The sequence below is a fragment of the Lissotriton vulgaris genome, chromosome 6 (assembly GCF_964263255.1).
Source record: "Lissotriton vulgaris chromosome 6, aLisVul1.2, whole genome shotgun sequence".
NCBI lineage: Eukaryota > Metazoa > Chordata > Amphibia > Caudata > Salamandridae > Lissotriton > Lissotriton vulgaris.
In genome coordinates, this window is record NC_141694.1 from 719,068,428 (window position 1) to 719,090,847 (window position 22,420).

The 22,420-nt window shown below is 43.3% G+C and overlaps 1 protein-coding gene across 1 annotated transcript in view; it reads left to right on the plus strand.

Moving 5' to 3' along the window:
• The window catches only part of PREP (prolyl endopeptidase), a 721,276-nt gene that overhangs the window by 83,555 nt on the left and 615,301 nt on the right, over positions 1-22,420 (plus strand). Inside the window, exons 4-5 of the mRNA XM_086926706.1 lie at positions 11,248-11,378; positions 17,577-17,786. Coding sequence (XP_086782832.1) covers positions 11,248-11,378; positions 17,577-17,786 — 341 coding nt within the window. The remainder of the gene's footprint in view (positions 1-11,247; positions 11,379-17,576; positions 17,787-22,420) is intronic.

Consider the following 22,420-nt stretch of genomic DNA (forward strand, 5'->3'; position numbering starts at 1 on the left):
TCAAACGCGCGTCGCTGAACGGAATAAAACGTGGCACAGTCTCAGTCTCTGAATCGCCAGCACCCTCCTGGACCCACTGGTCGTACGCCAGAGGCAAAGGGGCCCTCTTACAATGTATGCCGTGGATCCAGTTCTTTTTACCGTGCACTCTCACTGCAGTACGCGTCGCCAACAGGACCTGGAATGGTCCAGTCCAGCGGGGCTGATCGTTCTTGGTCCGCTGGAAATTTCTAATCAACACCCACGAGCCAGGTTCGATGGCGTGTCCTGGATCGTCAGATGCTTGTGGCAATGCTTCGTGAACCTGTTGGTGTAAGACACGCAATTTAGCCGTCAAATCATACAAATAATCAATCAGCACAGGATGTTCAATCTCGCTAAACTTTGTCGGCCACTGCACTCCCCATATGTTAGCCGGGCGACCGAAAACAATCTCGTACGGACTAAGTCCCACTCGAGAACGTACTGTTGTTCTGGTCGACAAAAGTGCCAATGGCAAAGCAACTTTGTCGGCCACTGCACTCCCCATATGTTAGCCGGGCGACCGAAAACAATCTCGTACGGACTAAGTCCCACTCAAGAATGTACTGTTGTTCTGGTTGACAAAAGTGCCAATGGCAAAGCATCAGGCCATTGGAGACCAGAGCTCGACCGAATCTTGGCTAGTTTCAGCTTTAAGGTGCCATTGTAGCATTCGACTAAGCCAGGTGATTGGGGGTGATTTGCAGCGTGAAACTTCTGTCTGATACCTAAACCATCACACACTCTCTTCATCTTGACCCACAAATTCACTCCCGTTATCACTCCACGCCATTCTTGGCACAAACAACTACGAGGACATATTTCAAGTTGTTACACCTCTCCATATGGATGAAATCCAATTGCAGAACCTCAAACGGATACGTCGGAGGCGCAAAGTGACCAGCTGGAGTTGGAGTTCCCTTGCCAGGATTATACATCAGACAAACCATACAATTCTTGACCAGATTCTCCGCACACTTAGGAATTCCAGCATTCTGCCATACTGGAGCCAACAACTTACAAATCCCTTTCGCACTAATATGAGCCATTCCATGCGCCATCGTAACCACTGCAAGCACATACGCATCAGGTAACAACCATCGCTGATGCTCTTACAACTCAATCCAACAACCAGTCGAATCCAATTTTCCCGTACTCTCTCTCCATACATTCAATTCTTTCTCCGTAGCTTCAGCCTGAATTGACTTCACACTCTCTATCGTATCTTCACACATTCCTTTATCCGGAACCCATCTTGCTGGACCTGCAACATACATTTGACTCATCACATCTTTCGCTGTCTCTTTCGCAACTTCATTCGCAAACGCATTACCACGACCAACGTCAATCGGTAACCTTCTTATGTGCACTGCATTTCACGATCGCAACTTACATCGGTAACGTAAGCGACTCAAGAAGTTCATTCACCAACTGACCATGCTGAATTTTCGTACCATGAGACGTGAGGAACCCACGTTCCTTCCACAAGCGACCAAAACTATGGGCAACACCAAACGCATACTGACTATCGGTATGCACAGTCACTCTCTTTCCTTTCAACAACACACACGCTCTTGTCAATGCAATCAACTCTGCTGATTGAGCTGAATTTTGTGGGATACGTGCAGTTTCAACAATCGTATGCAAAGTCGTAACAGCATATGCTGCAGTCGTATCACCATTCGGAAGCTTAAAGCATGAACCATCTTCCCATAGGGTACCATCACACTTTGCAAGAGGAGTGTCTTTTAGACCTACTCTACCCTTTGTTTCCTCCTCTGTCCTAAGAAAGCAATCAGGCTGTTCCTGAACATCTGTCTCTACAGAAATCGGCAACAACGTAGCTGGATTCCACGTGTTGCATCGCTTTATATGTACATGACTCGCCAAAAGTGTCAACTCGTAACCTGACAATCGAGCACTAGTCAAGTGCTGTGTCTTGGTCCTGTTTAACAAAGTATCCACTGCATGTGGAACCATCACGATCAACGTATTATCCATCACCAAACCAGCAGACTGTCGAATAGAAACAGCTGCTGCTGCTGTGGCTCTCAAGCAACTCGGTAATGCTCTAGCTACCGGATCAAAAGTCGATGAGAAATACGCACATGAACGTTGTTTACCGCCGAACTGTTGAGTCAAAACTGACAATGCACATCCCTCTCTCTCATGAACATAGAGTGTAAAAGGCTTACTGTAGTCGGGAGTACCCAACACAGGAGCCGAACACAAGGCATCACGCAATTCAGAAAAACTCTTCTGGCATTCGTCAGTCCAAGGAAGAGGATTCGGAATATCTTTAACAGTAAGTGCTAACAAAGGTTTCGCAAGAAGTGAAAAATTTGGAATCCATTGCCTACAGTATGAAGTAATACCCAAGAAAGCACGCACGTCTCTCTGTGTAGTTGACACATTAATTGTCGCAATCGCTTGAATTCGTTCTGGAGTCAATCTTCTTCCCTCCTTCAATAAGAGATGACCTAAGTAGGCCACTTCTTGTCCACAATACTGCAACTTCAAAAGTGACACCTTATGATGGAGGTCAGACAAATGTCGCAACAAAGAAAGAGTAGCTTCTTTACAAATCTCCTCATCATCAGCAGCAACTAACAAACCGTCAACATACTGAATAAGAGCAGCACCATCAGGTAAAACAATCGTGTCAAGCTATGTTTTTCAAAGCCTGAGTATAGATGGATGGACTCTCACAATAGCCTTGAGGAGCGCGCTTAAACCGGAAACTTCGGCCTCCTAAAGAGAAGCCAAAAATATCTCTGCTCTCCTCGGCAATCGGGATGCTGAAGAAGGCATTCTTCAGATCAATCACCGAAAACCAGGTAGCTGAAGCAGGAATCATAGTCCGCAAAGCAGTAATATATGGAAGAACAGGAAATTGCGGTACGAAAATTTTGTTCACTTCGCGAAGATCGATCACAAACCTATACACATGCGATTGCGAAGAATCAGTACGTTGCAAAACAGGTAGATCCGGACTATTGCACACATTACCTCTCGTCTCTTCAATCACACCTTTCTCAATCAGATCATAGATGATCGCTAAAAGTGCTCTTTCACCATCACTAGAAATCCGATGTTGGGGAATATGCGGCAATCTAGCATTCGCTTTCAGCGTCACAACATATGGTGGAATCTCCAAAAGACCCACATCATTAGGACCAGTAGCCCAAAGAGTATCAGGGAGAGAACACAATTCCAATGGAAGCCGATCCTTAGACAAATACATCGGAGAGATCACTCTCTTACCCAATGCAAGTTGTACTCCTGAAGGAGAACAATGTAGTGCTGCATACAATCTTTTCAACAAATCCAATCCCAACAAATTCTCACCACAACCTGTCGTTAAAATGAGGGGTGCTTCCAATTCACAAGGTCCAACAGAAAGAGACAAAGGACTCGAAACCGGATTACAAACTGGGGCGCCAGAAAAACCTACTGAAACATTCGTCAAGCCAGACAAAGGTGCGCCTGGGAGTTTAGAGTGCATGATAGAACTCTCGCAGCACCAGTATCCAACAGAAAAGGCTCTGACACACCTGATGTAATCACTTCAACATAAGGTCCACTCTGATCTACTGGAACTGACACAACTCCCTCTCTTTGTCTATGGCTGTCCTAGCAATCATTACCATCCGCATTCTCACTCTCAACATAGTAGTCGTCTGCATAATACTGAGCCGACCTACCAGACGCAACATTCTGTTGATCAAAACAAATCATTGTATTCTGTGGAGGAAAGGAACGTGCATTCTGGGGGAACACATCACATCCTCTACCTCTAGTAACTTGTTGAACACCTCGACCTCTCACACCAGACGCACCATTAGTACGCTGCACAAAATCGGACAACTACTCTTGAAATGCCCTTCTTCTCTACAATACGCACACTGATTATGGCCTACAGGAAAACGCTGTTGAGAAGGCTTGAACCTTTGCGAACCTCTCTGAATCTGCTGAGGTTGCTGATATTCACGCTGATTATTACGAGGCGGATACGCTTGTTGCAAAAGAACCTTCGTCTTCAAATCTTTAGTCTTTCTGTCTGCTTTCTCTTTCTCATCCTTATCCCTATTCTCGTAATATTGCACAGTAGCCAATATCTGAGCAGACGAAGAAACAGCCCACGAACTCTCTGAATCCTTCAATTTATTACATAACTCGTCTACGAACAACCGTTGGCCACCTTCTGTACTCATATCCTGACCACTATGATCGATGAACGTCTCTTCAAACCTAGTGAAGAAATCAGACACTCATCTTTCTTCTGCTTACATGCAGACAATTTATCCCAATTCACTCGCATAGCAGGCATTAAAGTCTTCATAAAATTAATAATCCTACCAGGGAGGTCTGCAACTAAAGGCTCAGGTTTAGCTCCACCACCTTGACGACCATCTGCAGCAGTAATGTTAGCCCATGTATCACCTAACTCTTGTGCATGATTCTCATGACAAATCTTCGCCCATAAAGGCTGAGGAACCACATTACCAAACATGCCTATATCGGCTAAATTCCTCATGCACGATTCAGCTGTCTGTGACAACTCCTTATAGTACCCTGCAGGATTCTTTCCGAGATCAGGTAACGTCTGCTTAAGAGCCAAAACTTCAGCTCGCTTCCACGGAACATGTACCCAAACACGCTGAAAATGAGCCGGTACAGCTTGAATAGTATTAGCGACATCAGCCTGAACTTCCTCTTTCCATACCGGAGGAACCTCTCTCATTGGATACTGTCGCGCTTTTCTCCTAACAGCAGAATCCGGCTCAAACAACGACCGAGAAGGACGCTCACTCCTAAACGCAAGCAACGTCGCAACTGCTTTCTCAACATCTAGACCCACTATCGTTCCTTTCGCAAACTCGGACTGTACACGGAACAACTCTGACGGAGTATGTCCCAACTTACCATCTTCCCATTCCTCACGGAGGAAAGTACACATCATGTCGAAAACATACCTCTGCTTTGGTGCCTCCCATTGATAGAAGACATCCATAACAGACTCTAAATCATAACTCGAAGAATTAGTAACCCATTTACACGCCAAATGATCCAACACTGCCCGCTCTTCGGGACCAGGCATCTGGCTACCCAACTGTTTACGCGCAGAAGCAGGGGTCATACTCAATGACCCAAAGAAAGGAGACAAAAGACCAGTAACAGTATCAGTCATTCTCTGTTGAACAGAAGGAGAAGCTGCCATAAGGACAGGAGGCAAAGCAGGTTGAGACAAAACATACGTAGAAGTAGTAACAGAAAGAGTATCAGAAGAAGTAGCAAATAAAGGAGAAAAAGTTGTAGAAAGTGGAGACGGATCTGTTAGCAAAGTCGGCGGCCCTAGAGAAGGCTGCGCCAAAGGAGCAGGAACCAGCTGAAGAAGAGCTGGCGGCTGTGCAACAACAAGAGGCTGAACAGCTAGAGGTTGCGCAACTAAAGATTGCGGAGGTGCCATAGCACTCTGCACATAAGGGGGTGGTGAACTCAACATATGTGACATCAAAGGATCCTTTTCCGGGTCCTTCGTCACACTTTGTGGAAGGGGTGACAAAGCTGGAAAACATTTATCGATGAGCATTTTACGTTGCCTATGCAACTGCTCACTCGCTTGTTGTTCTTCATTATCTTTAAACTGTATAGCAGCCTGCATTATCGATATACCCTTCTCTCTCTTTTATTTCTTTTCGCTAGTTTAATTTCTCTCTGTTTGGCTTCCTTTCGCCAAAAGCGGAAAGAGTCAAACATCGCCGGCCGGGCTTTCTTCTTGAAGAGTTTAACTTCCATATTATCTAAAATCTCTGTGTCATAACTACCATGTTGGGGCCATTGTAGAACACCGTCTTTCCTCGTGTATCGGACCCACACTTCATTATACGTAATGGGGCCCACACCATGTTTAGAATAGAGCTCATAAGTCGGAGTTCCAACCGGAGGTATCGGACACGAATCCTCCAATCGGGAATCCCTGTTACAACTACAACAAAATATCTTTCTAAATCTGCTAAGACCAGGCATCTTCTCTCACTAATCTAGCTTCAAACCTCAAGGGATTACCAAACTCGATAGTCTCGCAAATATACGAGTCCCTCGGCTTTGGCACTTGCAAGTTCCCAATCAAAGATCCCGAAGGAAACCAAAAACTATAGACTGGGAGACGCTCCACTCATACTTAACTGAGGTATCAATCACGTCACCAGAAGACACGTCTATCGTCTCGCTCTACAAATCGTCTAAGGGTCCAAGACAGGGCGACAGTCAGGGAAGCAGTCCTTCATAGCCTTCGGAAAGCAGGAAGCCTTGCAGCAAAACCTTCGGACCACGACGACATACAGGGGTCGATGAAGTGGTTGGCCTTCCTCCAGAATTTTCTCACGAAGCTCCTCACGATCTTCAGGCTTGGACCGGTACCACTGAAGTCGCCCCACGTTGGGCGCCAACTGAAGAACCGGGTTTTAGAACCCAGCGGCGCCAGGGGAAACGCCCGAAGTCTTCGAGTTCTCCTGTCTTGGAATACAGAGACACAGGATACTTCTCGATGACGTCAAAGATCAAATTTATTGGCTGCAACCAGAACAGAACTTCTACGAAGTACGACACAGGTAGGTTCGTCAGAATCTGCTCAATTTTCGTATTGCGAGACATCGTCTTTTATGCCAAATATCACATTCCTGACAAACACTCATTATTTACGAACTGTCCAATCGTAGGTAACTTTGCAAAAGGTATCACATGACGACAAGCCCACTTTTCAGTTGTCCAGCCCAACATTCTTGCTCGGACAGGCCGGACAAAACCCATGATAAAGGACCACAACCCAAACCATAAACAGACCATAAAAGAAGGAGCAGAAACAGATGAGAAGCAAGATAAAGGGGTGTGTGCGTGTACAATAAACTCAACAATGTCCTGTTCTTTGATCCTAATCTCGATCAGCTACCGGACAAGGAACTGGCTTAGCAAGGCTAGCTTCAGGCAACGGGGTCAGTTCGCTCAGGTCACCTAGAAGTCAGCTAAAGGTGTACGTGTCCCAAAGACTCGTTCGGCTGTAGTCATCGGCCTATGTGAGGGCAACCACAAAATGGCTGCCGTACACAAAATGGAACCCGAGGGTTCAGAACGAAATCCCTGAATACGTAGTGAATCCATCAATCAAACATGGCGAAATCACTCGTACATGCCGCACTCTCTAGTTACGTCCGTTACTACCAAATTCGTAACGAAACCATGACCTTTATAAAACAGGTTCAGAATTCACGGAACCTCATCGGCTCTCTCGTTTTATAATCATATAAGAAATGTGGTTTATAGGAATTTGAACCCTTGGACAGGCGTCTTATAAGAACATATATCTCATTTATATCAATGGAAAAAACATACCTTCCAGTTGGACCTCTATAAACTGATTTGGTATTTTATGTTGTACTTCGATCATTGCCTCAGTTTGTATTTAACACCCCAATACTCATCTTATCTGAGGGCATTTCAAGGTATGCAGTCATTCAGTCTTTGTTTATCAGTTCCCAGTCTATACACCCAACATTGTTCACGTTCAAGGAGTCTTCTGGTGATATTGGGACCATCTTTAACTTTTTCAACAACTGTCCTCTCCAAATCTTTGTCATTGTGTTTGTGCTCAACATAATGTGCTGTTAATTTGGTGGGAACTATTCCACGTCTGATTGTACTCCTATGTTCTCCTATGTTCTATGTTCTTGATTTCTTATCAAGTATTTTCCTCGCTGATAAATATTATCGGTATAATGTGATACTGCGCACACCGCCCTAATTGGGTGTTTGAGTTAACTTAATTCACTGTGGCTCTGCTGGTTGGTGCAACATGAACATTGACCATGCATGAATTTAAAAGGTGCACTCAAGAATGAATAGAAGTGGCACTACAAGACTATTGTTGGAATTCAATGTTTGGTCTTTTTCTTTTTTCTTTTGTCTCTTTCTCTTTTTTTCTTCTTTTTTCCTAATAGGTGGAATTTTTCTATTACAGAAGCAAGGAGGATAAGTATTCTCCTCACTGTGATGTGTGATTTTTTTAAATTAATTTTTTTACAAATACATTTTTTTAAAACCTTTATTGACATTTCAACCAAAGACAAGTATGGGCCTACAACCCACGGGGCCGGCCGCTAAGCAGTTAGAATAACAGAAAGCAATTTTTAATCACATGCAGCACCTCGAGCAGCAGATTCTCCATGCTAGTATACTCTTGGCCACTGAACAGCACAATTAGGAAAACAGGATATAAAAGGTTTTCATTTTATAATATAGGATGGAGGGATCAGGTGCCAAACAATTTCCCAGCAGCGAAAAATGGCAGGCAGAATAGTAAACGTGTCAACAATAAACAGTAATCGATCAAGTCAATGGCGCTGAAACAGGAGGTTCAGGATGTGGAGGAATATCACGGTCAATTCGCGCCTGCAGTCCCCTGCCCTAAGACCCAGAAAACACCACGAAAATTGAGGCACAGATGAAAAAGCAGCGATTGACACCAAAGGAAACCCACTGTACTGACCCAGGAAAAGAAAAAGACAAAGAAGGATAAGAGAAGAAAAAAAAGAGGCCATAGAAACAAATTGAAAACGACTAGTTCACCCACACGAACCCGGGGCTGGAGATCAGGATATTCGGCAGGATTGGAGAGCGTAGGACGGGGGTCAGCGGAGCCGGGAGACTATGCGGCCATCTTGGTTGGTGTCGTAGCTCCTCCTCTCTACAAATACATTTTTGATTAAACATCTACAATTTATGGTGTTTTATGTATGATTTATGGTGTTTATGAAGGGAACAGCTATCTGTACCTTCACAAATCAAATTATAGGTCAACGTAATTTGTTTTGTAAAAAACCAGGGAGGGAACTACTATTTTTTGGAGCACAAACGAAAGCCCCGGACCAATTTTTGGCCTCTGCCTGTGGGCTGAAACATGTTGGCTAACCTTTAGGGTCTTAGGACCATAAAACTCTGAGAAGACCCGGTTTTACCTTTTTTAATATCCACTGCATCCCCGTTATTAAAGGGATACCTGGGGAAGTAGTAGGATTTGTAATCTTTGACCCCCCCCTAGCCTATATCTCCTAAGAGCTCCCTGAAAAATGGTCGAGCCCACCCAAACCTTTAGGAGTCTGGGTGAACCCGATGATGAAGCATGACACCAATAGGGTGTGTGAGGGTTAAACAATAAAAGGAATTTTTTCCTTTCCGCAACAGCGGTATATACCACCGATAGGAGTTTTAGAGGCGCTCGGAGCCATTTTGGGGTTGGATACAATTGTGAAAAATAGTTTATACTTGAGAGGAGGTATCCATACATCTACCTTTCTTACCCCCTATGGTACCAGTGGATTTTTCCGCTGTCACCTACTGGTTATAATGGTCTGTTCTTATTCTCTGAGAACCAAGCAAGTGTACATGATTTTTAAGAAAAACTATCAAACTGAAGGGGTTATGTAGCATATCTAACTCAGGAATACTTTGTTTCTGAAGTACATCTAACAGCCTGGGAAGGGGAGTGGGAGTGAGATTTTGTGAATGCTGACAAATAGCAGTTTGCAGATGTAGACAAACAGCCATGCTTGTGGGCGTTCACAAACTTCTAAGGCTAACACTGTCTGATACCGCCTACTTTCCACATTGTGTGCATTTATGAGTGTGGAGAACTCCATGCACATATAAATGGACACACGCCTCCAGTAATCCTTTTGTGAATTCCTGTACGACGTACATTAGATAAATGTGATTCTAGTTATGTTATGTTTGTGTGACTAATGTTCCCTTTTGTATAAGCCTTGATGAGTCAAGTGTGTTCCATTCCTCAGACTCTCCATTTGGCTGAGCATAGATTTTTAACAACCTGTTTCACAGAAGCCATACTGTGGCTTTCCTTAAATGTAATTTTAATTCTTCTACTGGCAATCTGTTCAGAATAGGTGGGATTAATGAAAGTAGCACGAAAACCACAAGGATATTGTGCATGCAAACGTAATTTATATAATATTGTTTTTTGTTAAAATGCGGATCTCATATTTGCCCTCTGATACGGGGCTGAGTACCACTTCCAGGGCGAGCACGTGCTGCTTCTACGGTGCTTGCTGCTGGCAACATTCAGATCGGATAGACCGCTTTTGTTGAAAATAAAAAACTGAGCAGCAGTTTTTTATTCTATTACTGCAGTTACCAGATGTTTGTGTATGAAAGAGCATAACAACTGACAGCGCCGGAGCTGCTCTGTTAATACTTTGACAAACTTTAATTTGCAGCCTTAATTTCTACCCCATTTTCTAATTAATGAAACTGTTCAAAACCGAAGCGCATTCCATCTTCTTGCCTAAAGTTGCAATTCCAAGCATCTTGAACATTTTTTCTAAATTGACATTATTTTAATTCAGATTATTCTGGAAAGAATTACATACACTCCTTCACATTTAAAAATGTTTGTCTTGTCGATCTGGGGGAGTTAATGTAGTTAGTATTTACATAATTTGTAAAAGAATTCTTGTTATATGCATTATTTCTGATTTTCAGTACCATCCGTTTGATGATATAATGCCACAGTGCAAATACATTGTACACCACCAACCCTCCCTCCTGTGTTTAGCTTTAATTTAATTTGCTCTGCAGTGATTGTTTGCTGACCTGTTTTGCCTGCTCACTTGATGTGAAATAGAGATAGCAAACATTTTCTCTGTCAATAAAGTCTGGCTGAGGTAGGCATTGTTAATGAGAGTGGCTGCTGCAGCTTCATGTCTCGTCATCTTGGTATCATGGCACCAATTGTCTTAGTGTTTCTTAAAAACTCTTTACTTTCAATATTAAAACAAACTAAACTGTCAGTGGAGGTGTAACATACTTTGGCCTTCTGTCATAAAGTGTTCATTACCCCTGTTGTGCAAATAAATATAGGGGAGATGAATGTTGTCTGTCTTCTGATGTTTCAAAAAGTCAATAATATAAATGCACCAAATTAGTTTGTTTAGGTATAGACAACTTAGTGGTCTGTTGTGTATCGTAGCTGGCTGTCACAATATTCTGCTTGTTTCAAGGAGAAATTACTTGCAAAGGTCTTCAAAGATGGAGGCCAGCATGGAATAGTATGCATTGCCATTTGCCAATCACATGGCTTCTAATCATTTAAGTGTGTAGCATTATTTAACAGTACTGGAGATTGTCACTAACCAGCCTTTTATCAAATTTAAGGTACTTTCATTTCTACAATTCTGGGCTGCAAAACCAGCGAGTCTTGTATGTTCAGGACAGCCTCAAGAGTGAACCCAGAGTGTTTTTGGATCCAAATAAGCTGTCTGAAGATGGCACAGTAGCCCTGAGAGGTCAGTGCTCTTGATTGTTTTGATGTAAGAATCTAGTACTGCAGAATAGATGATCTTCCAGCTGTATGAAAGCACTTGCTTGTAGTCAGTAGGATCTAATCTATATGATGGGATTTTTAATATTGGGTTAAGTGTTTTTCTTGCAAGTCAGTTACCATTGATGTAGTAAAGTGCTAGCCTTATATTTTTGTTTACATTGCAAAATGTGTGATTACTTAAATTGCAAATGCATTTACAGAATCACAAATTGCAATTCCCTAAATGCAATGCATGATGCAATTAGGGATCGCAAATTACCATCAATTTAAAGTTGATGGTAATTTGCGAAAACTTTAAAAAAATGCACTTAAGTGCATTTTTCAACGTTCCATGTTACACACATACACATGCCCTTGTGCGCAACATGTGGTCACACGGCAATTTCAGGGGTGCATCAGGGTGTCCTTTTGGCACCCTTGCACCCTTGGAATTGCATGCACATTTGGGAGTACCTATTTGGTACTCGCAAATTGTGTATGCGATTCCCAATTATTCCTATGGGCCTCTAGGCCCATAGGAATGAATAGGAAGCTATTCCTTGATTGTGAACCGCAATTTGCAATTCGCAATTGAAGAAAATGTAGGAATCATATTTTTGTGTGTGATTCCTTCATGCATAAAGAATTATGATTCCTAAATAGCGATTTCTAAAAAATCGCTATTTAGGAATCTCAATTCGTTATGTTGATGCATGTGCCCCTAAGTTTGTAAAAGAATAGAGGAGCCGAGGCAGTATCACCATTTTAGCGAGGGCAATTCTGCCAGAGATGGACAACGGCAGTGATCCCTAAAAGAATATCTGAGATCAAATGGCAGTCATGGCTCTGGTAACATTGCCATCCAGTAGGTCTGCCTTTTGATGATAGATGTGAATACCCAGGTAGCGGAAAGTGCCGACACACCATGATACCGGCCAGCCACTGACTGAGTCTGGGGTATTCTCTGCGAAGGGAAACAGAATAGATTTTGAGGCGTCAACCTGCAAGCCCAATTCATCAGCGAATGTGGATAATTCCAGATCTAATGACTGGGGATGGAGTGGAGGTCGCTGATATATAGGAGTATGTCATATGCATACAAGGAAATTGTATGCGTGCCATCCCCTAGAGGTATCCCTGTGTCCACCATGGCACGGATACATACTGAAAAAACTAAAGTTAGGGGGGGCCACAGGGAGTTTAAAGACCATGCAGTGACAAATTCCCTGAGTAATCTGTAAAACACAACCAATGTCACCTGGTCTGAACAAGAAAATGTGGTACATAAAACTAGAGAGGTATTAGTGAAATTCCACACCAACTAATGAAAGAAATGATAGGCACCTTGTGATCCCTAACAGGGTACCCATCAGTCACCACTCGGAACCGCCCTTCATCATTTGGGATTCCTGTTTACCATGTTGTAGGTACAGCAATGGTTCTTGATAGAGGCTAAGATGTAGATACCTCTTATGAACCTAGTGCTGCCCTATATGGTTGGAGTGTCACAGGCATTCATTGGCTGGAAAAAATGAGAGTGACTGATTTGCAGTGCAAGTGAAAGAAAGTGCTAAGTGAAACTAAAATTGGGTGAGGGAGCAGGAAAAAATACCTTTATTCTGTGATTTGCTCACTCCTCTAATATTAAAAAGCAGTAAAGGTAAATTAAACAAATATTCACCAAGATGTAGTGGGGGTCAACATGTTTCTGCAAATCTAGGGACTACAGAGTCCATTGCATTCATCAGGACCTAAGTTAAAGCTACTGCAAAGATAAATAGTGAAGTGTGTACTAAAGAAAATGTGACTACATATAACAATCTGCGACATGAAAAAAGATCACCTGGATCCCTAGGTATCGTCTTGTTTCGCAGTTGATGTATGTCACTGGTGGGGAAAGACACAAACATCAGAAAAATGACCACATTAGTTTATACAAGGTTAGCATGTGTTTAGTACATTCATAACCACAAGATAAAGATCCGCTTCTCCGAGCACAAAAGTACGATTCGCCGTAAAAAACAGGCCACCAAGTTGACGAATCATTTCATAGAAAAACAACATGATCCTACTGCTTTTGTGTGGACTGTCCTTGAACAACCCTACATTCCCCCGCATGTAACCGATTATACCAACTTCCTCATGCGTAAGGAACAGAAATGGGTCTTCAAGTTGGGCACAAACCGAGGCGGACTTAATGATGAGATTCCTTGGTCCGCGCTCTAATCATGTCATCTCAGTCATCCGCATTAGTTTCGAGTGGCAGCACTAATTGACATTGGTAGGTTTATAAATCACTACTATACTCTTGATTATATCCATGTCTCCCATGGTGCGCTATCTAAAACAACAAGTGCCACTTAATTTAACATGTTTCATAGAACAAACACATGACATGCCTAATAGTCCGCTCGTACCATATATTGCTGACAAAATATACCATGAGATGTCTCTGTGATCGCTGTTGGTCCTTCTCTAGTAGAAGACTCTATTCACTGTCTCACTCGTTATAGTCCACATAAACAATTTGGTGTCCCATGGTAACCGAGCACTGATTGACCAATTAATACTTCTGTTATACACACAAGGCCCGTCCACGTGACCCTCTGCCAACCTATCTGAGCCCGTGTTATGTCTTCTTCAAAATATATCCATCTCAAGCCTTTTGATTGGTCCGCCTAGATCACCTGACCGGGCATGGACCAATTGGCAGCAGGCTTTTAACCGAAGCCTCCATCGGTTCAGAGGAAGGCGGCGAGGTACCGACGGAGAGGTAAGCAATACGAGTAACCTGTTCTTCTCTTTTCCGTAATCACTTGGCAGTTCTCTTTACTATCGGATGCCGAGTATTTCACTCGCTATTGTATTTCGCTGTAAAAACCATTACCACAGCGGACCTGGTTCTTTTAACCAATACCGGGCTGCTGTTCACTTACTATCGGATGCTGAGTATTTCACTCGCTATTGCATTTCGCTGTAAAAGCCATTTACCACAGCAAACCTGGTTCTTTTAACCAATACCGGGCTGCTGCTCTATTCCAATAGTACCCGGAGCCAAGGCATGTGCCACGCTGTATTGGACTCAAAATATCTTTAGCACATCAATTCCGAGCAGCTTGGGGTGCACATGCCTATGCTGACCATCCTCATAAGACAACCTTTTTTAACAATAGTCAAATGTGTAGCTGCCCTGCTCTCCTACAGTGGTGCCGGTGCGTATTCGTTTTTAGACAAACTAAGGAGGCGATGACATTGCTTGCTTCCTCCCAATAGAGCGTTGCTTCCCTCGTATCCTGAGCCGTTGCCAGGCGAGGTGCAGCTTTCTACTTCGACTATAATGGTAAGGCGAAGTATACACTTTCCCATGTAAGAATTTACAGCATCTTCATGTGGCTAACCTAAGAAACCAATGTGTTTTTGAGAACAATATTACTTGTGGTTATGAATGTACTAAACACATGCTAACCTTGTATAAACTAATGTGGTCATTTTTCTGATGTTTGTGTCTTTCCCCACCAGTGACATACATCAACTGCGAAACAAGACGATACCTAGGGATCCAGGTGATCTTTTTTCATGTCGCAGATTGTTATATGTAGTCACATTTTCTTTAGTACACACTTCACTATTTATCTTTGCAGTAGCTTTAACTTAGGTCCTGATGAATGCAATGGACTCTGTAGTCCCTAGATTTGCAGAAACATGTTGACCCCCACTACATCTTGGTGAATATTTGTTTCATTTACCTTTACTGCTTTTTAATATTGGAGGAGCGAGCAAATCACAGAATAAAGGTATTTTTTCCTGCTCCCTCACCCAATTTTAGTTTCACTTAGCACTTTCTTTCACTTGCACTGCAAATCGGCCACTCTCATTTTTTCCAGCCAATGAATGGCCTGTGACACTCCAACCATATAGGGCAGCACTAGGTTCATAAGAGGTATCTACATCTTAGCCTCTATCAAGAACCATTGCTGTACCTACAACATGGTAAACAGGAATCCCAAATGATGAAGGGCGGTTCCGAGTGGTGACTGATGGGTACCCTGTTAGGGATCACAAGGTGCCTATCATTTCTTTCATTAGTTGGTGTGGAATTTCACTAATACCTCTCTAGTTTTATGTACCACATTTTCTTGTTCAGACAAGGTGACATTGGTTGTGTTTTACGGATACATACTGCCAATGGCTCAACCGCTAGTGAGAAGAGTAGGGGAGACAGGGGCATCCCTGTCTAGTCTCAAGACCCACTGCTATGGCTTCCGAGATATATGGGCCAGTCTTGACTTGAATGATTGGGTGCCTATATAGCATTCAGATCAGCCTTATGATAAAGGGCCCAACGCCAAATTTAGACAAAAGTGGCAAACAGGTAGTCCCATTCTAGCTAATCAAATGCTCTTTCTTGATCGAGTACTAGAGAGCCCGAATACGGCCACTCCAATGGGGCATATTCAGCCACTCTAAAATAGCACCGGAGGTTGAGGGAAGTGCTGCGGGCTGGAACGAATCCGTTTTGATCAGCGTGAACCAGGGCCGGGATGCAAGGTGCCAGCCTGTTGGCCAGTATTTTGGCTAATATTCTTCTTGGCAGGTTCCTTAGGTCAGCTGTAATCTTAATCTCTGGGTTTTAAGGTCTACTACTTTTACGCCATTTTGTCTTTGTTCTCTATGTGCAAGGGTCTCTGAGCCCAGTCCAAACCAGTTCTGTCCTCAATGGTGCAGTCGGACCACTGAGGGTGGAGTCAGTATTGTTCAAGGGAGACAGGCCATATTATGGTACAAGGAAAGCTCCTCCCACTACTCTAAATTCAGCCAAGCCCCATTCATCTCAGCTCTGCATCATCGAGCAAGGGCCAGGCAAACCTCAAACAACCCCCCCCCGCCACAGTGGCTGTCTACAGTGAATGCACATCCCTAGCCCCTGTCCCTCCAAAACTAGGCAGTCAAGCCACAAACAAGCAGAGGCACACAGAATGGTTAAGCAAGAAACTACCCACTTTCTAAAAGTGGTATTTTTAAACGCACAATATAAAAAAATCAACTAAAACATGCATTTTTATATTCAGAGTTCAGTCATAATAAACACCATTTTTCTAACTTGTCTCAATCGGAAGTTATATTTATAAGATGTTATAAATAAACTCGCATTTTATCCTATAGGACAGATAGCCTTTTAATAGTGAAAAACGAAATACACTGTATTTCACTATCAGGACATGCCTCATACATTTAGGACATGCCCTACCTTTCACATACATTGCACTCTGCCGACAGGGGTACCTTGGGCCTACCTTAGGGGTACTCCCATGTAATAAAAGGGAAGGTTAGGGCCTGGCAAGTGGGTGCCCTTGGCAGGTCGACATGGCAGTAGATACTGCTCACAGACACTGCAATGACAGGTCTGAGATACATTTTCAGGCTACTCATGTGGGTGGCATAATCATTGCTGCAGCCCCACTAGTAGCATTATTTATTTACACACACTGCACTGTACTAGGGACTTGGTAGCAAATCAAATAAGCCAATCATGGAAACATCAATTCATTAAAACAATTTACAGGGAGAGCATCTGCACTTTAGCACTGGTTAGCAGTGGTAAAGTGCCCAGAGGCCTAAAACCAACAAAACCAGGGTCAAAAACAGGAGGCCAAAAAGCAAAACGTCTAGGGGTAAACCCCCTGGAAAAGCCAGGTCTAACACTTACCTTACCTGTTATATGTTAACAACTAATGTGTTTCCGGGTACCTTGTTTGCTGCATCTAAAGTGATTGTCAGTTTTGTCTAACTTAGAAGGCAAAAATGGTACATTCAATTGGATAATAGCAACATGTGTTTTACAGTTATTAGAAATAGCAGATGTGCATAAGTGCTCTATAACATCAAGTTATTATTATTTGTGTTGCTTTTGTTATGATTCTTCTTATAATTATGATAATAATAATACAATGTGATTAACATGTCCTAAGTATGAACAGGTTAAAAATTAGTTAATCTGTGTCTGTGTTGGTGGAAGTCTGCATTATAAGGAAGCGTGAAGCACTTGCCACAGGAAACTTTATGAACAGTCATGTGACTGCCTTCTTCTGAAAAATACATGCATTTGGGATTGCTGTTGCAATATTAAGCGAAAAGGTCCGCCTGAAGAATGGGCTTTAACCTCTCCGTGATATTCTTGTAGGGTACGCCTTCAGCGAAGATGGCGAATACTTCTCATATGGCCTGAGCGCCAGCGGCTCGGACTGGGTGACCATCAAGTTCATGAAGGTTGACGGCCACGTGGACCTCCCAGATGTGCTGGAAAGGGTCAAGTTCAGCTGCATGTCTTGGACGCATGACGGCAAGGGCATGTTCTACAACTGCTACCCAAAAATAGAGGGGAAAAGTGACGGTGAGTTAATACAGCCTACAAGGCGCATTGGGAAGCAGAAGGCGTAGCAGCTTTGACTAGCGGTGGATGCTAATCTGCTCTACACACAGCCCCTGACATCAGTAGACTGATAGTACTAATGGTCTTACTTAAGATGCTTCCAGAAAGTGATTTCCCTTAAGCATCCTAAAATCCCTTTGCAAGGATGTGTGTGCTGCATGATTTTGTGCTCTTTAAACCCATCAGTTCCTGCTTTTTCTCTTGGTAAGTGCTCTCCTCCCTCTTGGGAGTTATGCGATGCAAATTAATATGCCAATGGCTCTGTTTATGGGATAATTGCTTCCTGAATATTCAGTGTTTGCATGCTCCAGATATTAATAGAATGCCTTATTTATTTCAAGAAAGTCTTAATGTTTTCATATTGTTCCTTTTCAATCACCTTCTTCATATTTTTCCAGTGCACATGAAAATGCACTTTTGTTCTGATTTGTGTTTTTGTTTATGTGAGGATATCTCATAAACAGATACTGAGTTTTGTGTGGTTGCCTTGTTAGTATTTCCAGAAGAGTGGGATATAGACAATTTCTCATTGTGTCTCTCCACTTCTAACACCTGCTGTTGAAACCTACTTGTTTCATTAGATGATGGCTCATGCATATGCAATGAAAGGCTGGTTCTCTGAATTTGAATAATGATAATTGACCTATTAATTTCTACATCTCGGTTTGACAGAGCTGACGCTGTGGTGCATTTATGTTTAAGGTGGGGTAGAATCTATAATGGATCACCGGTTATGTTTAACCTGACAACCCAGGACTGTAATTGTTTCCTGAATGTTGGAGTCTGGGGTCAGGCCCCTAAATAGCCTCTAAGAAGCGCTGTCAGTGGATTACCTGGCTGCTGTGTGCTAGAGGGTGGGAAGGTTTTATTTTTGTCCTCTCCTCTCCACTTACGGGCATTGAACTTACATTAAGTGCCTAATGGGGTAACTAAGGCGCTGAGAGTAGTCCATGCTTTCAATGCAGTACAGTAGCATTAAACATCTGCCTTCCAATTTGACATTTAACACCAATTAAGAGTGGTATTCTGGGGGTGGGGTAGAAATTATGATCTTCCTGATTTCAAGTGGCCAGATTTCTTGCACTCCTGATTACTGGGTACAGGAACGCCGGATCCAGTTTTCCTGGCTATGAGAACGCACCTGGTAAAACAACTAGGGCTCCGGGGTAGAGGCATTGAGTGGAGGATCAGGCTGAACCTCTCAAAACGCAGTCTCCTACAGAGCCAGGGGGCATTCACTACTCCCCAGCAACCCTGGCACCTACTCTGCCCCTGACACCCTCCCCACAGCCCCCACAAGCAGACACACTGTGCCTGACTGTTCTGCTACATTCGTGTAATCCTTCTTAGCCAGCATTGTGGCTTAAATTAATTAAAGGCTTCCTAGTCTTATTTCGCCTTCTTCCACTTTCTTCCACCATCCCATACTTACTTTTTCTTCAAATCACACTTTTTCATCTCAGCTTCCTTCCCTTTGTCACTGGTTCCCCGTCTTTCTCTTTGTCTGCCTTTCTCCCCTTTCTGCCTCTGTTTGCCTTGGGACAAAGTCTAGTGATGGATAATACGCCCCAGCCCACAAAAATGACAACCAGTGCCAACCACTAGAAGCCACCGGCACAAATTAACCAGTTATACTTCAGTGCTCAACTAGCACATAACTTAAAGCAAAATACAAATATGCAAGAATTTTGGTTGGATTTCACACAGAAACAGACCAGCAGTGAAGTGTCAAAGATATTCGTGATCTCTTGGCAAGACTGCGGCAGCTCTCTTGGAGATTAGCGGCAAGTAGGTCATTGAGGTGGTGGTGTGAGCAGACACTGCCTACACTACGCCATCAATTGCTAGTTTAGTTCTTCGTTGATGGTGAATCAAATTTCAAATCCAGTTTCAAATGTATCTTCCTGCCTGTACTTCTGTTGAAGGAATTACCATTCCCGCAACTATGGCTGTTGATCAGTTGCTGCTTCAATTGCTAATATCTTTCAGCTTGTAAAAGGAGCTCCAGTACACAAAACAAAAATTGTAGGTGTGAAATTCACATTTTGTTTTCACAAATATTATTAGGATATACATTTCTTACAGCTTTCTACATATCCCACCTGACTACGAGTTCACAAGCCATCCCACCTGAAAAAATCCCAAACCCCTAGAATTCAAATTTCTGTGATAAATTCTGCCTATTCGGAGTTTTGTGAATAACAGGTGAATTTTGGTGCTTAGTGTGGTAAATTTGGGGCCTTTTTCCTCCATTAAATTCCAGTTTGTTTGAGACACCGAAATTTAGCGCGGATACCGACTTTATCGCACCTGATAACTCCCACCCAATTTAAGATTCGGATCTGTTGCTGTTGCAAGTTTTTATATAGCGCTAGGATCGACTCCCGGAGGAGTATCTCCGCGCTTCGACCGCTGCGAAACCCTTCCTGGCTTCCCTGAGAGATGGTCCCTTAATGGGTATCTCCAGGGTGAGACCAGGCATCCCCGGCGGTCTGGTGGGGCCGTTGGTGAAGATGAGGCAAGCTAGTGCCCAGAGTTGCCGAGTGCGATCGCTGATCAGAGTGGGCACCGAGGCGAGAGAATTATCGAGTCCGCTGACCCTGGTCCAGAAACCTGCCGCGTCTGGAATCGAACCCTGGTCCCGGGCCGTCCTCTGCTCTCGGGTCTGCCGCCTCTAACCAGTGAGCCACACTACTTCACTGCATGGGTATTAGGTTAACTCTTCCAGTTGTAACCAGTGTGATAATAAAATCATTCTCTCAAACCAAATTGTGAGTTTGAGTTGATTTGAAACACCAAAATGCTCCCAAAAAAATGTGGGATTCCAAACTTACTCCAGTATTGGAACTTTCATAGATTCCCATGCTTGTATCATTCCCCGTCGTCGGAATAGGAGTCGGGACTCCCCTTCCAACGACGGGGAATGATACCAGCATGGGAATCTTTAAAAATGTTTCCAATACCAGAGAACCAAAGTTACAGGTAAGTAACTTGTTTTCTTCTTTAATCTTTTGTAAATATTCGCACATCAGCATGTCAGCACAGACACCCTATTCCACTGTTCCTCTGAAGGCCTCAGATTCCAGAAACTATCTGCATTTTTTCACGAGGCCTTCTGTCTCCTTGGAGACTGGAAGACATAAGGGTAACTTGACCCCAGGCTTGACTCAAGAGCAACCACACTCACCTATGGCCTTTTTAGCCATACGTTTTCAGAGTCTGTGTGCTAGGCCATTTTTAATAAACCTCCTATGGTTTCCAATACTCACAAGGTCGGCTATGACTTGGTAATTCTGTATTATTCCACCTCAGAAAGAAGGGCAACTTTCTTCAGAGGTGTATATAAATAGCCATATAACATTTGGCAGTAGTGAAGAAGTTAAAAATTAAGCCCTACCTCTTCAATGTGCACCTTCGCATCCGTCAGGGTGGCTGTGTGGTGCTCCATTGTAATCATCCTCCATACCCTCACCCAATTGTTCTGTCGTTGGGAAAGAAGAGTCTTGCCATTTCTGGGCTATCACTAGGCGGGCTACTAGTAAGAGTGGGGCTATGAATTTTTGCTTAGCTTGATGCAATTGGGCAGTGGACGTGCTGTTGCAAGACGTGGTGAATTTATAGCAGTCTGAGAAAAAGCTGTATTTGAATGTAATTCTTTTTTTATAAAGAATAGAATAGGCCTGTTTTGAACTTATGTGACACCATGCACTTGTAGGCAAATGCACTGTGCGTCTAGACCATATTTGCCATGAGTTAGAGTTTGAATCTGTGCTCTCGCCCATTCGAAGTTGTCCTTGATCCCATCAGACTAAGACACAGAATGTTCCTGAGGTTCATCGATTGCTGGTGCTATTACTATGTCAGAAAAATGCATAATGGAATTGACTACCTGTCTAGGAAGACGCATGCACGTATTTCCATTGTGGATATCGTGGTTTATGCAATATCGCAATGGGTGAGTGAAGCAGGAACTGCCAGATACCTGCCTGTTGTGTTTTACCATGACTTTAAAGCAAGTACGAAATCCCACTTGCAGCCAACTTAGACTGACTTTGATAAGGGTTGTGTTCAAATTGAAAGGTAATATAGAGGAAAGAATTCCTCCATGGTAATTTTCAGACATGTTAATTTTCTTACACTACAAAAAATATCAAAAATGAAAATTACTGTTACTGCCTTACAGCTTTTGAGCCTTCCGCTAACAATTACAGTATGCTTTTTCCTTTCTTCAGATTACTTATATAAGTGACTTCACTATCTTGTTTGTTTAAAATATTCACCTGCTTAAACCAATCCCGGTCTTCAGACCGGTGAGCCAGAGTGGCAATGTTGAATCAGCAGGAACACAAATGTGTTAAATGGACAGAATATTCTATTGAGTTGATCTCCTTAACCCCTCCCCTGCTGATGACGGAACCGCTCCGTCATCAGCTACAGTTGGGCTGTGCTGATGACGGAGCGGTTCCGTCATGGCCCAGCCGCCGCGCCTGCGCGGCGCTGATTTCGCGCCTGCGCGGGCGTTCTAATGAGCGGGGCGGGTCATGACGGAACCGCTCCGTCACCAGCATAGCTCAACCGCAGCTGGTGACGGAGCG